The 18,447-nt window shown below is 43.4% G+C and overlaps 1 protein-coding gene across 1 annotated transcript; it reads left to right on the forward strand.

The window, feature by feature from the left end:
* Nucleotides 1-1,126: 1,126 nt before the first annotated feature.
* On the forward strand, nucleotides 1,127-14,910 carry LACTBL1 (lactamase beta like 1; the record flags this gene model as incomplete). The annotated part of the gene is made up of 7 exons (XM_079545356.1): nucleotides 1,127-1,171; nucleotides 4,115-4,259; nucleotides 6,443-6,556; nucleotides 8,090-8,243; nucleotides 9,542-9,789; nucleotides 11,513-11,618; nucleotides 13,932-14,910. The coding sequence occupies 7 exons, from the start codon at nucleotides 1,127-1,129 to the stop codon at nucleotides 14,908-14,910; spliced, it is 1,791 nt and encodes a 596-aa protein (XP_079401482.1).
* Between the last annotated feature and the right edge of the window lie 3,537 nt (nucleotides 14,911-18,447).

Raw genomic sequence — 18,447 nt, forward strand, 5'->3', positions numbered from 1 at the left:
ATTCCTTCCTCTTCAGAAAGCATTGATACGCACTTTTACATGACAATAGCAGTGCATTGCTTACAGCGTGTAACTACTTCTCCCCACCCCTCCACCTCACCTTTCCAGCCCAGTTTTGCACTCTGCTGTGCTGTGTGAACCCTGAAATCACCAGTAATGCTCCCTTTTGGCTGTAGATCTGGACAGATGCTGCACTGCTTGAGGAGGGGTGAGGCATGGCCAATAAATAATCTGTGCTCAGAGAGGCTGATTGGTGCTGGGATTAGTGCTTCAGATGTTCTTAACATCTGCAACTCCAGGACAGTCCCAAATTCATCAGCACGGCAACCTGGAAGGCAGCAGCAAGGCTGGTAAGAGCTCTGACTTTTTTGCTGTGGATAGTTGGGAATGCAAAAGGGATTTTTCCACTTATGCTACTATTCTCAGCACTTCCAAATATACGTGAAAATGAGGTTGTGGTGAGGTGAGGTAAGGGTTGGCTGCTTCTCCCAGGTATCAGATGTAGGTCGAGAGGTGATGGCCTCAAGTTGTGCCAGGGGAAGTGCAGGTTGGATATTAGGGAAAATTTCTTCTCAGAGTGTTCAGACACTGGCACAGCTGCTCAGGGAGGTGGAGAGTCACTGTCCCTGGAGGTGCTCAAGAACCGAGATGTGGCACTGAGGGACACAGTGGGCATGGTGGGGGTGGGTTGGAGTAGGACTGGATGATCTCATTGATCTTTTCCAGTGTTAATGATTCTGTGATTCTATGAATTCTGTGCATTCAGGAGGTGGGATGAAGGTGTTTGTAGGAGCTGAGAGGTCTCAGAGCTTGAGTCCAGCTCTTGCTTTGAATACACGGTCCTGCCAAACAGGAACTAGAGGGAGGGAAGGCATTTCTGTGGGCTAGATGTTGGGATATTGTTTTCTCTGCCTATAACCAGTCCATTCCTGCTGCTCTGCTGGTCTGAGCTTTGCTACTCTGTGTTAGCAGAAGAGTATTCCCTGTCTTGACTTCTCTCCTGGTTCCTACTCCTTTTTTATATATATATATTAATTTCCTGTGCTAATGTCATTTTTTTAAATTATTTTCCCTTTATCAGAGGGTTTTGTGAGCCTTTTGTTTATGGAGACAGACAGCACAAGGGATGAGAAGAGAATTCTCAGCAGCCATGGAGGGGTTACAGCTGCGGGTAAGGCTTCACTTCATGCAAATCACAATCTCTCACTTTCCTTCGCAGCCTCCAGCAGCGAGCAGGGAGGAAAACACCAGCCCCATCCATATATAGTGATCCTGTTAGCTGGGAATGACTCTTGGCTATCAGTGCAGGGGAAATCCAGAAGGCTGTGCAGGATTAAGCATAGAGCATGTTTTAAACTTCTCCACCTCCCTGCAAACAGCCCTCTCCACCCCCTCCCAAACCTGTGCAAGGATGGCTGGCTGGAGGCACACAGGGGCTGCCCATCTCATGAGTTAATCGCCTCCTGTTCAGATGTCAGAAGGAGATGAAGCTTCTATAAATAGATAGTGAAGCCCTCATGCTTTCAGCTGTGATTCACACACGTGGCAGAGAAGCATTAGGGAGAATTAACGTTCAGTCTCTCAGGCACTTTCCTGAGAGCAAATTCCATTCTGTCCCTATCTCTTAATCTCCTTGCCCAAGGGAGATCAGCAGCACTTTCAGGAGGGCCTGCATGGGTAAAATGGACAGGGAAACTTGCAGCAAAACAGATCAGGGATGAAAGACCATTCAGCTGGAGTAACTGAGAAGCACCTTCCTGTGACAAGCAGCTACATTTAGGAGCATGGCAAGGAACTCTGCTCCGCCCTTAATGGGGCTGAGATCAGACAGCCTGGATTTGTTGTGGCACGCACAGATGTCTGACAGTGTCCTCTGGGACTGAGACAGCTTCTGGTGATGGTATGTTCTGGAATTGGATGAGCATGGGGAGAGGGCAGAATGGTGTACCTTGGTGTCTATGTGAAACTCCCACTCCTTCCCCTCCATGATGAGCTCAGTGAGATGTAGCATGCAGAAGCTGTGTGCACTTGTTCCCATGTGTGTTTGCATTCATTCCTATGTGTCTAAGTGCTTAGTAGCCTCCCTCACCCTGCCTTGCTGTGCCTGTGCTACTAGCAATGTAGGTTGTTCAGTCATGTAAGTGAGATGCAGAAAGCGTCCTCAGACTCGAGGACTGGAATTCACCATCAGCATCTTTGTGTCCTCAGTGGTCTGGGGAGTTGGGGTTTGTGAGACGTGCCCAGTGTATGTATCAGAAAATCTTTTTCTTTCCCTGTTCTCAGAGATGCAGGAATCAGCCTCTCAGTGAATCAAGGAAAGTGGTCTGAGAAACTGCGGCCTCCCGGTTAAGTCACCTTATTATGATGGAGTTAAGTTCAAGAAAAATCAAGGGCAAAGAGGGCCTTCTACCACTCTTACTGCAAGGCCAGGTTGAACGTGACCCTGGGCAATCCTGACTGGAGCAGGGGGCAGCCAGCCCATAGCAGGGCGTTGGAACTGCTTGGAATTATTTTAGTCTGCCTTTTAGGCCCCCTCCAACCTAAGCTATTCTATGATTCTATAATCTCATCGTAGCTCTAGGATGTCTGTCAGTAGAAACCGAAGGCTGCCATTGTGGGGATGATTAAAGAGAACTCAATACATGGGCTTGTCCTCAGTGCCTACGAGGGCAGGAGATGAGAGTGTTTGTATGGAAGTAAATGGTGTCCCAAGGCCATTCCCATCTCTAGGAACACGGGACTTAATCTAGCAGACGGAATATGGGCTGCACGTTTGCTGTGTGACGTTCAGGCTTGAGCATGGGCCTGCAGGAAGTGCATCTGAGCCCATCCTGGAAGTCTTCAGGATGTTGTGGAACAATCTGCAGCATGTTTCCCCTTCAGAAATGTATGTGACTAAGTGGCGCCAGATTTGCAACCCAGAATTGCAGCCAGGACTTTCAGCAGCAGGGATGAGATGCCCCAAACACATCCTTACAGAGCCACAAAGCCGTGCGGAAGGATGGAAGGCGCTGTGCAGGTTATCTTGCTGTGACAAGACCTAATTGACTGCAGAAGTTCTTGCATTCTTGGAGGTGCTCAAGGCCAGGTTAGATGAAGCCCTGGGAAACCTGATCTGCTGGGGGGCAACCAGCCCATGGCAAGGGGTTGGAATAAGATTTGAAGGTCTCTTCTAGCCCAAGTCATCTTATAGACTATCTTGTAAGTCAAAAAAAAGGAGGAAGAGGAAAAAAAAAAAAAAAAAAAGGAAAAAGGGCTATGTGGAAATCTGTAAGAATTATTTTAGTCTGTCTTTACTACAGCTGTGTCCAGAGAACCTGAAACAGCTTTGTAGCATAGGCCATACTGGATGCAAACTGCAGGCTGTATGTTACAGAACATTAATTGCCAAACTTTCTGAAGCACTCTGTTTACTTCTTATTGTGAGTGAAAGAGCAGAGCTCATGCTTACAGACCTAATCATTTGTCATCTGTTCCTTATTTTTGTATAACATTTATATATAGTTGTATTACCAACCTGGATGGTCTCCAGTGCTGAGAGACCTGCATCACCCCAAAACATTAGCTAGTTTTCTGAAGCGTTGCCTCTGTAAATATCAAGCTTGCAGATGGTACATGATATAATGAGACCTGCAGGTGCAAATCAGAAGGTCAGTATATGGTGAAAAATTCCATCATTCATTTAGAAAAGCTGGATCTTCTCAGACTGGTGACTGCCATGAACAGATGCTGGACTCTGGGGTTGGAAAATATATCCAGGAATAAGTTATGGTGGTTCAGAAGGGATGAAATAAGAGTTATAGAAGAATCCTTTCAGCTCTAGTAAGGTTAAAAGGCAAGCTCTCAGTGTATGAGTGATGTAGTTCCATAAGAACCAAAAAAACCAACAAGGTGAGGAGAGTATGTCTTGCAGTGAAAAACAAGAAACCACCTCTGATTCTAATTATTGCAGCGTCTATCTATGGCCAGCTGGGTCACAAGAGTACTGGATTTAGTCCGTGTCGCTACAGAGCTGTATTGTCTGCATGTGCCTTTTTCACCTATCCCATATCCATGCAAGACTGTTTTTCCCTCTCTTTTACTCCCTCTGAGATCATGTCTTTTGTGCTTTCAGCAAGCATCCAGCAGTCGAGGCCTCCTCAAGCTCTCTGTTATGGAAGTGAAGTGGATTCATGTGTTGGTCATCTTCTTCTTCCTGCTGTCTGTTGCTATGACAGGCTGCTTTCTGTGGCAGTACAGCCTCCCCAAGGTGGAACCCAGTGAGTAGACAGCCTTAAGCTTGATCTTTCTCCCCTTGTGGACATCTTACCCCATGAGAGCTGACTGCACTCAAGTTTACCACATTAGCTGGTGCGAGAACACAGAAAATTGGGTTGATGGGGTACCGTCTAATTCTTCCAAAGGAGCTCACACACAAAAGAAAATTGAGGTGGGGAGGAACATCTTCAGTTCCTGATGGATTTGCCAATACTTCTGACCTTCATAGAATCTCAGAATTATTTGTGTTGGAAAAATCCTCTCAGATCATCAAGTCCGGTCGCTAACCCAGCACTGCCAAGTCTGCCACTAAACCAAGTCCCTCAGTGACACATCCACGCATCTCTTAAATGCTTCCAGGAATGGTGACTCAGCTACTTCACTGGGCAATGTTCCAGTGCTTTCCTTTCAACCCTTTCAGTGAATAAGTTTTTCCTGATATCCAATATAAACCTACCCAGCAAAACAAAGTCCTTGTGTTCTGTCACTTGTTTGCTGGGGAGAAGAGACTGACCACCCCCACCTCACTACAGCATTCTTTGAAGTAGTTCGAAGAGCAATAATGTCTCCCCTGAGCTGTCTTTTCTCTAGGCTAACTTTATTTACCACAACTCTTTGGGCCCAGCCATCCAGCCAGTTCTTCACCCAGTGAAGTGTATGCTTATCTGAGCCATGAGCAGCCAGTTTCTCCATGAGAAAGCTGTGGGAAACTGACAAAAGATTTACTGAAAATCTTGGTAGCCTTTCACTCATCCACTAAGCAGGTCGTTTTCTCATAAAAGGAGATCAGGTTGGTCAAGTGGGACATGCCTTTCATAAACCCGTGGCAAGCGTCCTGATCACCTGTTTGTCCTGTATGGGCTGCATGATGGCACTCAAGATGATCTATTCCATAACATTCCCCAGTATCAAAGCCAAACTGACAGGCATGTAGTTCTCCAGGTCCTCGTTCTGGCCCATCTTTAACACAGATTATTCGGTATATCAAGGGAAAAGGCACTTTAATTCACATTCCCTGTGGGTTTGCTTCCTTTGCTATTCCTGTAAGATCTTTGAACTGGCATGAGTTCCCAGTTCACACTGGAATTTTATTGATGTATTGTAAACTCAGCAGACAGACTCAAGACACCGTATGTGCAAAGATGTAATATACACAGTGTAGCTGGATCAGAGTAGCCCAAAGGTGGCATGAAATCCACAGTGAGGGTGACAGATGTACTTCATAGACCAATAATGTCTAGAAAGATTTCAAATGTGTGGGTTGTTTTTTTTTTTTTTTTTTGCAGAATATCTTAGGCTGCTGTAGGCTCCAGTCAGCTCAAAGCTCCTGTACTGCTATTCATCTTCTCATCTGTATTTCTAATGCTTCATGCTCAGAGAAGCATGAAGAACTTGAAGAGCAAAGGAGCCATGTTTCTGAGACCCTTGGGATCAACTGGGAAAGCAGTGGCTCCAAGTAGAAGGGTTATCATTTCACACCGAGTCTTTGCTTGCCCTCCAAATTTAAGGCATATCTAGAATATGCAAGATGCTGCTAATTCAGAGGACAGCTGATAAACTCATTTGTGCAACTGTCAACAGTTCACGTGTAGCACAGTCATAAAACCATGACAGCAATGCATGTATTCCACCAACCATTGTTAAATGTTAGATTTCAGGTGGCACTCACAATTCCCTTCTACATCCATTCTCTGAGGTTACAATATGCATGGGACTGCTTTCCTCTTGAAACCAAGCACAGATCTTTCCCTGTACATTGGCAGTGCAATTTCACCAGGTCTACTTCCACTGACAAGTACGCTCCATAGTCTTCTGTAGTCCCAGCCTCTTAGTCTCCCATTCCAGGTTGCAGAGTCAGTTGGAACCTATTAGTGGGCAATACTGGTGACAGTTGGACTGGATGATCTTGGAGGTCTTTTCCAAACTTAATGATTCGATGATTCTGTAGCAGCTTCTATTTGTCCCATGTGCTGTATCACATTGGAATGAACAATAGCAGAGCACAGTGCTCCCTTCAAGTCCTGTATTGTCTGAGAAGGACACAATCCATGATTCTGTGTGTGCTGAAGTGTCTTTCAGTTTTGGATGATACAATGAATAAAGCTAGTGCTGACTGCTGGAAGAGGTTGAAGTTTGTCAGTATATCTTTTCAAATCATGTATATTGTCTGTGAAATTTTTTCCAGACCCATCTGTGATGGAAGTAAGATCAGAATCTGTGCAGATGTGCCCACGCTACCCTGAACCAGTACCACTGGACCACCCAATCCCCATTTTGAAGGAAGCATTGGAGAAGGTCTGTGAGGAGGGAACTGGGCTGATGCAGTTTGTGACTGCTGTTCTGAAGGAACCAATATGCATTTTGATCCTGAGCATCTTAGAATAAGAACATAGGGCACAGAGGAGGTGGAGGTCATCTGAATGTACAAATGAGCCACATTCTGACAAGGCATCCTGGATTTTATGCACCTCCATCATATAATACAAAGTTTTGTTTGTCTCTTTTCCCAGGCTGCAGAGCCCTTGCTCAAGTAATCATAATAGAGAAGCTCTCTCACCGCTGTGATCACTATTTTTGCTTTTATTTGAACATTATCCTATTCTACCATACTTGTGGAGATGCAGAGAATCAGAACTCTAGACAGCATTCAGATTGCATGTGGTAAAACTCTTCCTATTTCACAAATGATGTAAGGCATGGAGAACCTGAACACTGTATACACAGAAAGACACAGGTATTGGAAGGGGTCTTAGGCACCATCACCTGAAGACTGTATCTTCAGATGCTCTCAGGTTCTGCCTATGTCTGTGGACACTTGAACTCACATTAAAGATCTCACCTTAGCTGAGATCTCTTCTTAATGGAACGTGAGATCCTTGGTTCTGTCTCTCAGCATCCACCTCCTGATAGCCAGTATATGGGAAATGCCCAGCACTCCCATTGGAACTAGGGTTGTACATTTATTAATGCAAACATCACTTTGAAAAACAAGGTACGGAGGGCAACAAGACCCATTCTCAGTGCTGATGTTCAGTGTCATGTTGGAGGGTAGGAAGCAGAGTAATGTTTGGAACTGCCCTCAGCACTGAAGTCTGTCTGAGCTCCAGACCTTCCCTGGGATGTTCTGGCTTTTCTACCTCCATCTGCAGCTCGAGTGGGTGTGATACTTTACTTGGCTATCATATCCATGATGGTATATGAGGTCTTGGAGCAAGGTGGTTATTTCCATTGCTGGCTACCTGGCCACCTTACCCACTCATCCAGAGAGGAGATTCTGAGGACATTATTTGGCTGGCCCATTCTTGTCTCAAACGCTAATCTTGAAGGGCCATTTCTTTTGTCTTGATAATTTTATGCAAAAGATAACTTACGTGCAATGATGAAATCGTAGAATCATTAAGGTTGGAAAAGACCACTAAGAACACCAAATCCAACCTCAACCCACCCCCACCATGCCCACCAGCCGTGTCTCTCAGTGCCACATCTCCATGTTTCATCAACACTTTCAGGGATGGGGACTCCACCACTTCTCTGGGCAGCCCCTTCCAATACTCACCACCCTTTCTGAGAAGAATTTTTTCCTAATATCCAACACAAGTATTGCTTTGAAAAAGTCAAGAAAGCAATACATTCTGCTTGTGGGGAGACCACTTTGGCTAATTGGATCCATACAGACCTGGAAGAACAGGAAGGGAAGAGAAATCACAGCCCTCAATGTATTCAGTACTGTTTCTATGAGTGCAGTTTAAACAGGACTGCACCTTTTGCACGTTACATACATTACAAGACTCCTGATTTGGTAATTCATCATTTCCCATTGTTCTCCAGGTAGACTTGATGCTACGCCAAAAGATTCATAACTCTGGTCTACCAGCCATGTCTGCCATCGTTATCTACAATGACACTGTGCTCTGGACAGGCAACTTTGGGAAGAAGAATGCTTCAGATCCCTTCTCAGTGGTGCCCAATGAGTACACTATTTACAGGTGAGACAGAGGTACTGAAGGCATGAGGGATAAAAGGAGAAAATTTCCTTTACACATAAAGGAAAGGAAGGGAAAGTCACAACTTTGGGAACAGAACCACTGTCACAAACCATGACTTTTCTTGCCGCAGGCCCAGTATATTCTGAAGAAACTTCTGGGTCACACTGAACCTTTGAGAGACAATGCTATCACTAGTCACTAAATTATGTGCTTGTAACTCACTGAATTGTTCTCTTTTTTTTCCTCTCTTTTAATTTTTGTTGTTATTTTCTGTTGATCTGGTTTGGTTGGATCTGACTTTGAATGGAGTCACTGCGAACTTCCTGGAGACCCACGAAAGGTTCTTCTCACATGGGAAAGTCTCTGTTCTTTGAGAAGGTGTAGGGCATAAATCTGAACACTGAGAGCTAGCACATATTTTGAGGACAGTAAGAACACAGTGCCACATACATATATATAAAAAAAAAATAGGATTTTGGAAGTCTATATTCTGAATGTATGAAGTAGGCTGCATACTAACGAAGCCAAGGCCATATGGGCTATTGTATTTTAGATGAAAACAGAATAAAGCTCTTAGTGTGTGGTAAAAACCATAACAAAAAGAAAACAAGAAGTATTTGCTTTCTTTAAAGACCTGTTTTCAGTGATTAATAACTGTGCTGTACATGAAACACATGGTCTGCATGCTATCAAATGTTATCCTTAGAGTAAACAGTTCTGAAAAGCTTCATCAGCTGTGATTAACTTACCCCCCCTGCCTCTATCACCACAGTGTACCTGCAGAGAGGACCTCGCACTCTTTCTTCCAGAAGACCTTCTTCAAATTTAACTGTTTGGAAGCCACCTAAATAGCAAATCTGAATACGAAATGCAAGATTTTGTGGCATTTAAATCTTAAAATTCCAAGAAATGACTTGCAATTTATTGTGATGTTTAGTAAGGAATAATTTACAAAATATGTCGTCTTATAAATACTAAGTGAACAAAGTTCATAAAGTCAGCTGCACTACTGGTATTGCTTTTAATCATTTAAACATCATTTAAAATACATTCTTTAGCCAAAACACATTTGAAAGACCGATTACTCAGTGCAGAATACTGAACAGTGTAGCAGTCCATGAAGGCCAGATTTAAGGATATTAAGCCAATCTACTTTCCTGCATGTTAGTCATTCTGTTCTGAATTAACCAGAGGTATTGTATGCAGATCAGTTTGGTGATCTAATGTAGTGAGCACCTAACTTTTTGATTCGTGGGTTTCTTAATGCTTACTTTTTATAAACATTTATTCCTGCACAGAATCGCCAGTGTCTCCAAGATCTTTCCAACCCTGATGCTGTACAAGATGTGGGAGGAAGGGAAAGTCACATCTCTGGATGACCCTTTGGAACGTTACGCCCAGAACTTTGCTATTAAAAACCCTTTGGGAAGGTTCAGGGAATCAGAACAGAGATACACAGCAGATGGGCTGATCTTTGTGGAAAAAGGTTCGATGCCACTTAAGCCATCGCCTGTTACCTTGCGCAGAATGGCCAGCCAGCTCTCAGGTGAGACAGCACTGCTCACTCCCTGCCTGCCATCTGAAAGAGGCCACAGAGAGAACAGATCAGATGCCAGGAATAAGAAAGTCTGCTCTTGACGCCATTTACCAGCATGGGCTCTGCACCTCTGCACTTCCCAGTGATAAATGGAGTCTTCTCCTGGCCACCTGCTCGGAAAGGGGCCAAGCAGCACTGTGGGCTGGGGAATTGCTTTTCCCATGCAAGGTGAATATATGTGTCTTTCAACACAGTAGCTTGACCTGAAACAACTTTCAAATTGCATAACTGTTTTTGCACTCCAGCCCAGAATGCTCTCATTTTTCTAAGAAGTAGAGGTGAGGGTCAAAGTGGCACCAAACCTCTTTGCTTTGAATAGATAGACCTTGATTGTGGACCTAAATACAGCTGTCAGCGTGCTTCCTGATCTGGGATTCCTGAGCTATTAATAGCTTTGTACTTGCTGGCAGAAGACTATTAATCTGCTGCTACTTTCATACTTGTGTAACTCTTATGTTGTGGTAGAAGGAGCTCACAGGACCCAGGAGATCTTTAACCTCTTTGAAATAGAGCTGTTAATACTCAACGTGGGGATTCCAGAATTTACTGCCAAAAAGACTGTGCTGAGATTTCCTGCAGCGCTGAGATTACACATTGCATTATTCCAGTTGAGAATAAAATAACCCAAATTAGAAGCTTTGATTAAAATAACCTGTAGGCAAATTGCAATAGTATAGAGCAGAGCATCACCTGAAGCCAGCCCAATGTAGGATATGTCCTAAAAATACTTAGAGGAAGCATACCTGGTTGTAACATGTTTATAAAATACAGATATTGCTTCTCTTTGTGTTGGTTTTTATCTCCAAGTTCCCCAACATATTTATGTACAGCACACCATCAGGGCACAGCAACCAACTTGGATGCTGACAGTCTGATGCTGCAGAAGCCCAATTTCAAAAGCTCGACTGAAAATTAAATGAACATTGAGGTCACCTGTTATATTTCCTGGCTGTAAAAATAAAACAAAACAAGAAGGAGGAGGTTCTGCAATATGAAAGGCCACCACGTGACACTGAGGGACATGGTTTAGTGGGCATTGTGGTGATGGTTGGACTAGATGATCTCAGTGGTCTTTTCCAACTTCAATGATTCTGTGACTCTAGGATATTGTGAAGTGTTTTTTCACATCAGTTCCTCCCGTAGAAAGCCCATTATCTGCTGAGATATGCTAAGTGCATCTCTTATCTAGTCATTATGATGCACAGATAGCCCTGGAATAGAAGCAGAAAAAGAGCTTTTCTTCCAGTTCAAATCCCAAAGTCAGACCAATCCAGAAAAACAAGTCCTGCTGACACAAAAGAAAAGGGCCTCATTCAACGTTTCCATAATTAAGCTCATGCTCATTTTTATGCCATGTACCCTTCCTGACTTTCTCTTAGCTTCTGAGTGAAAATCAGCTGTAAACTGCAAAAATTATCTAATTCTATCCCAATTAATTCATATCCCAACCTGGGATTGATGAGCCAATAGGCTCCGTGCAAAGGCACTGTGGCATTTTAGAAAGTCCTGGTAAAATATATTTGGAGAATTCATTTTTAGAAAATTTTCGTGCAAATTCCATAACATAGCATTGCACTACCTACACTGAAGAAAATTAACTCCCTCCCAGCCAGACCAGGACATTGGACTTCAACTTGTGCCAAATTGTTGAATGTTTCTCCTCCATGTACAGGTCTCCCTAGGAGGCTGCGATCTACCAGCCTGCTGTGGAAGGGCAACACACAAGAAGCTCTGGCTCTCCTGAAGGATGATGTCTTGGTGGCTGATCCTGGAACCAGGTCAGATATTTTCACTTAAGAGCTTTTGGGTTGAGTCCATGACCAATGGAAAAAGACTGTTATTCCTAGAGGGAGCTTCAGATCATCCATCTACAAATAGATGTATTTGTGAGGCACTGGGACAGGTTGCACAGAGAGGTGCTGAGTGCCCCATCCCTGAGACACCCAAGGTCAGGCTGGACAGGGCTCTGAGCACTGATGGAGCTGTGGGTGTCCCTGCTCATTGCAGGGGGTTGGACCTGATGGCCTTTAAGGATCCCTTCCAACTCAAACCATTCCATGAGTCTATGTTTCTAAATACATCTGTTTTAGGTTGGAAAGAGTTACTTTTGGAAATGCCCCCAGATGGGGCAAAGAAATTGTTGTACTTCGGTCCAATGATCCTTCAACTGTCAATCTGCAGATTTACAACAGTGATCAGGCAGATTAACCTAGTCAGTTTAAACCATCATTTATTTTCACAGAATTGTAGAATGCCTTGGATTTTAAGGGACCTCAAAGATAACCTAGTTCCAACCCCTTGCCATGGACAGGGTTGCCAGCCACCCACTACATGAGGCACCAGATCAGGCTTTCCAAGACCCCATCTAGCCTGGCCTTGAACACCTCCAAGGACAGGCCATCCACTTCTTTGGGCAGCCTACACCAACACCTCACCACTCTTCACCTTGACGTCTAATCTAAATCTTTCCTCCTTTAGTTTAAAGCTATTCCCCTTTGTCCTGTCAAAAAGTCCTACTGAAATTTACCCTGTATCTGTAGAAATCTGCATGTCTCTAAATCAGATACTTGCTGCAATTTGTGTAGTGCTAAGTCTGTTACTTGAACTGCAATCAAACACTGAAAAATATGAACAATCATAGGATCATAGGATCATAGAATAGCCTGGGTTGGAAGGGACCTCAAGGATCATCAAGCTCCAACAAGATCCACTGGACAGTGAGTGAGGGAAAAGATTTAGACTAACTGGGAAAAGTTCTTCAAAAATGTTCAATTTTTTAAAAATTATATTCTCAAATAATTTGCTTAGAGCTTCTGAAGACTCATGATGACATGAAGTATGTAATCTTAGAAAATTGGCTTATGGGTCGGGTTCAAAGGGTGATAATAAATGAGGTTCCATCAGGCTGGCAGTCAGTCACTACAGGGAGTTTCCCTAGGGCTCCATTTTGGGGCCAGTTCTCTTTAATGTTTTTATGAATGATCTGGATGCAAAACTCAAATGCAAACTGAGAAAGTTTGTGGATGATTCTAAATTAGAAGGAACCGCTGACTGCTTCAAGGAAGGAGGGACCTTCTTCAAATGTGAGGGTTTGGGCACCGCTGTCAGACAGAGTTTGGATTTTGGGGGGCCCTGCGTGAAGCCAGCAGTTGGAGTCAGTGATTCTTGTGGGTCCCTTTAATTTCAGCATATTCTATGATTCTAATATAATATATTTTTTTGGAAAGGTGAACGTCAGTCAATTTAAGACATAAATTTTTAGTCCAACATGGATTTATTCCTGTGGCAAATTATATGTCATGAGAAATTTGCTGGAATTGGCTAAAGTGGTACCAAATTTATGACCTCAGTAGGCCTCAGTAAGAGGAGATGTTTAACATATCAAATATGTTAAAAACATGATTTTCGAAAAAGTGTTTGAAAGAAAATTACCCATTCATATCTTTATGTCATTAAACTTAATTCAAGTGCAAAAACTCAATGCCCGTTATGGATATTAAAGACTTACACTTTGATGTCTTTAATCACTCAACATTACTGGATTCTGCTTTTGAGACTTATAAGTGCTTTTTAAGTGCTTTTACTGTCTTAAGATAGCTTAGGTCCTGAAGTTATTGCACCATGTTAAATCTCCAGAGACTCGTCTGGGATTTTGAGACCTTTAAAGTAAGCACCTGTACCTCTTGACTCTGCTCTTGAAAAGAATGAACACATTCTTTTGGTGAAAAGTGATGAACAATAAGTCAGAATATGCAAATATAAGTTTTCACCTAAAGTTTTCTGTCTTCGGCCTTCTTTCTGTGTGTAGCAGTTAAACAGCTCAGCTGATGTGCACAAAGGAAACTTCTGTCTCCTGAACTAAGAAAAATCAAGACATTAACACTTTATCACAGCCTCATCACTGCTCTCCCTTTAGCATGTGATCTGATAAAAGTAGCATCTTTCCCCAGAGGAGAGAGACCCAGCCACTGTTATTTGCAAAATCATATCCACCCTGTGTAACTAAAGTAAGGCTGATGCAGGACTGCATGACCTTCTAGGGTCCCTTCCAACTCAAATGATTCTACGCTTCTGTCTTTCTTTCTTTCCAGATGCCACTACAGCAATTTGGCCTTCTCTCTGATGGCACACGTGCTAGCTGACCACGCAGCTGACGGACAATACCAGCGATGGATCTCGGAGAACATCCTGGACCGCTTGGGCATGGAGGACACTGGCTTTGACATCACACCGCCCATCCGCTCCCAGATGGCGGTGGGTTTCTATAGCAGCCAGCAGCCAGCCCCTCTCTACGACCTCGGCTGGTACAGACCTTCTGGACAGATGTACTCTACAGCTGCTGACCTTGCCAAGCTGGCAATGGTGTTTTTAGGCACCTATCACCGTCGTCTCCTAGAGCCTGACACAGTGAAGACAATGCTGACACCTCTGTTTAAATGCTCCACTGAATACTTTGCCAACAAGACTGGAACGCCCTGGGAGATTAACGAGCAATTGGGATATGATGTCATTAGGAAGGATGGAGACCTTGATGGCTATTCAGCTACTTTCTCACTCATCCCCAAGCTCCGCCTGAGCTTCATTGTACTGATGGCTGGGCCCAGGCCTCAGGGTGGAGATCTTGTGACCCAGACATATCAGTATCTCATCACTGCCATGGAGACTGCGTTCAGAGAGGCAGAGAAAACACTGACTCCTCCCCCAAGCCCAGTCCCTTTTGTTGGCTATTACACCTATTCCAACCTGACTTTCTATGAGATCAAAGTTGGACGCGGTGGGGTGCTGGTCATGCAGCAGTTTGGGCCTCATGCTGAAGAGCTGATCCCTGAGAAATATCGGACAATCAAGCTCCATCATCTGGAAGATCGCGTCTTCCAAGTTGTGTTTGACAAGGAGTTCCCGTGTGTTCTGCATCTGGGCTCTGCCTCCATCTCACTGGAGACCCAGAATGGGCAGCTCTTTAATTTTTATCCATTTGATCGCAAGGGTTTGTCTCCTGGCTTTGATGCACCAGGGCTGAACACATACAACGTGGTGCGTGTGCTTCGTAAACCTGTATTCTATAGCTAAATGTCCCCTCTTCTTTTCTGACTATTCCTGAGGGGTGGCTCCAAATCTGCATCTTTCCAGACTCTCCTTCTGTGTGGCTTTTTGGATGCCATTAATTGGGAAATATACTGACAAATGACTATTATTTCCAACAAATAGACCATGTCTCACTTCTGAAATGACTGCAATGGCTTGCCATCCCTGTTCCTGCATGGCAGTTTGGCCAGCAATGGGGATGCCTACAGAAAAAAAAAGAAAAAAAAGAAAAAAAAAAAAAACAGGTAGAAATGAGGTGGATGAATGGTGTTTGGATGCCATAAAAACCAAACCAAACCAAACAGGTTTTATGTCTTCACAATTAAAATGTCTATATAATGGCCATTGTGGTGACTGACTGGAACCATCAGAGGGCTGGGAAATTCCTGTGTGTCTCTTTCAGGGCTGTTGGTGACCCCACCTCCCATGACCAAGATTTTTTCAATGGATTTGCTCAAAAATGGCACCAGCAGGATATCAGGCTCTGCTTGTGATACCTAAGAAGTGGGGTTCCATTTCTTTCCATGTTCACATCAAGTAAACTGTGTAAAAAACTTAAAGCAGTATGGTTTTGTCCTGGCTCCATGGATTTCTGCAAAAGCTGTGGTCACACTATGGATTTTGTAGCACTTAATTGTAAAAGATGAAGCATGCTACTGAGAGCAGGGTCATATGAGCACATACTGGTACATTCCAGGTGGAATCAAGCTTGTCACTGTCTCAGTGCATAGTGTGAGTGTGATATTTGAGTGTGATATTTAGGTGTGTGAGTGTGGTATTTAAGTGCAGGAACATGTGGAAATGTGTATGAGTATTTGGGGCACAGTATCTGTGCAGATAAATACCTATTTGGTGCACACTCTTGAGTGAGGATGGGAACTGAAAATGCATTCCCCTGGGGAGTAGGATAGATGCACACTGAGGATAGATGCACCTCTAAGAATTCTGCAAAGCAACAAATTCATTCCCTTCTCCCTTCTTGTGACCACCCCGCTTAATTTAAGTAGCCTAACTGCAAAGTGTGGTAATGGCTGTACAGCATGGAAATCCTGCAGGAAGTGCAAAGGTTAAGCATACTAGCACAGTCAAAGACTTCAAAGTGTTTATTCTTCCACACCATCACTGGTATGAAGCTGGGTCCTCTTGCAGAGTGACCTCCTTCTCCTGTTTGCTCAAACAGTCTTGGTATTGGATGTCTCTTTGAGAGGGTTGGAAAGTAAATCTCCCAGCATCTTGTCCCTCTTGGTGTCTCTCCCTGATTTTATTCTGTGTGTAGTTCCTCGGCTCTAATTTCATGTAGGTACCATCACTAAAGGCCTAGAAACCTAATCAGCAAATATGGTTCCCTGCCTTTTTTCAGACAATTTCAGTTCCTTGGCAAACATACGGAATAACATAAGCCTTGCCTTACAATCAGCCGTGGTTGCTGCTGCATGGGTTTCCTCATATGTTTAACACCCTCATATGTTTAAGTATTTAATCTGGGCTAGAGAAACAATACACTCAATGCAAATTCTCTCTGTAGGCCAGTTACGTGTGCTTATGCCCAGAGATAAGGTTGCAGACATGATGCACTGCTGTTGTATTTCCTGTAGAGATGCCTGAATGATATCTTGGCATGCCTGATATAACAGAGACTGTTCTCCTTGCTTTGGAACTTATACATCAGCTATCATTAAATGCCTCTGAGTGATTATATCACGCTCCCACAAACCCACCAAGGCAAGTGCCATGTGCTTACAGTGGTGGAGCAACCACTGGATTTCTGGAAGCATATCCCACGTCCCACCACACTTCCCAGAGCACCACCCTGAGCCTTGGCAAGCAAGACTTATGGTGACATGGCACCCCAGAAGGAATGGAGTCCGACAATGAGACTCGCTTCTGAAACAACCTCATAGACATAATTGCATTGTGCATCACTTGTTTTGTATATTCTTTTAACATCATTATCATAATTATTTTCCCTTCTTCTTCTGTCCTATTAAACAACCTTTGTCTAAAACCATGAGTTTTATCTTCTTTTTTTTTTTCCAGTTCTCTCCCCTGTTCCACCCTGGGGGATTGAGGGAACGCCTGTGTGATACTTGGCTGCCTGCTGGGTTGAACCGCAACAGCTCACAAACTATCTAACAACGAGCTGAAGTCAAATGCCCCTTTGCACCCTGCCCTTAGAAGCTCTTCACGACTGTTTCCCCACTCTTGGATGTTCTTTTCAAGGTGGGGACTAAGAAATAGAGACTTTAGATCCATCCAATCCTCAGAATTGAAGGAAACACTGAGAAATATCCGCCATGTGCATGCCCCATGCCTGGAGGTGCTTAAGGCCAGGCTGATGGGGCCCTGGGCAGCCTGAGCTGGTGGGGAGCAACCAGCCCATGGTAGAGATTGGAGCCATCCTCCATCCTAAGCCATTCTGTGATTCTGTGATAAGATTCTATGTTCATGTCTTTACCCTGGGATTCAAGGTTATCAGCGCAGACAAAAAACTGCAGCTTCTTCCCTGATAGACAGGTTTATGCTTTCTTAGTCCCTTTTTCCACATCCTTTTCTCTTTATGATTCGTGTCATGTTCTTGAAATGCCATTCAGGCATTTGCAGGAGGGGAACTGCAATAGTAATTTTTATTAGATGAATTTTATACCAACTTCAACAATAAACTATTTTGATTGTATCTAAGGCTCTTTTGCTGGTTCATGACTATTTCTATCCATTTGGATATAGGATAAATGTTGATAAAAAGAAGACATTAATTTCCTAATTAAAAAAAAAAAAAAGGCAGTAAAAATAAAAGATTCCTGCATAATGTAACAGATTTATGACTAATCCTGAATTGCTGACAAAGTAATTTCTACAGTTTGGATTTCTGGCAGTATGGATGACAGTAAACACAGCAATTCCGTGCATGAATCATCCAATTTCGGGACATCTTGCTTGTGGAACTCCCTTCCTACTCCCAGATTCCTACAGTATTTCATGGTCAGGTTCAAGATCCTATGGGAGAGAAGTGAGAAAGAGGAGAAGAGAGGAAGATGTTTGTTTTCCCCTTGCAACCCCAAACAAATCACAGGATCTACCTTTATTGCGAGGACTCTTTTGCTTATATGTCATGTAAGACTCAATTCCATATTTTTCATGTGCAAGGAAAAGTTTTATAGTAATTTGTTTCCTATTTGTATAACGCAACAGAAACTCATGTTCCTTTTGTGCTTTTTACTTATTTTGGAAAATAGGCAATGAACTGAGGGAATGAAACCAACAATGCTTGAAGATATCATTTTCTTTCCTTTTTTATTTTTCTCCTTTAGGCTGTATCTTCTTTGAATTATTAAGGAGCTTCTCCTATTGAATCAATGGCCCTTATTTCGGAAGCTGAAAACAAATCCAATTTTTTTCTTACAATGTGAGATAATGTAGTAAGCATAATTTTAAAAAGTATTTTGCATGTGGATGTAAACCTGGAAATTCACATAAATATATGTAAATGTGTGTCTTGAAGACGTTATCTCTGTCAGGGAAATC

This window comes from Tetrao urogallus (genome assembly GCF_951394365.1).
Source record: "Tetrao urogallus genome assembly, chromosome: 21".
Classification (NCBI taxonomy): Eukaryota; Metazoa; Chordata; class Aves; order Galliformes; family Phasianidae; genus Tetrao; species Tetrao urogallus.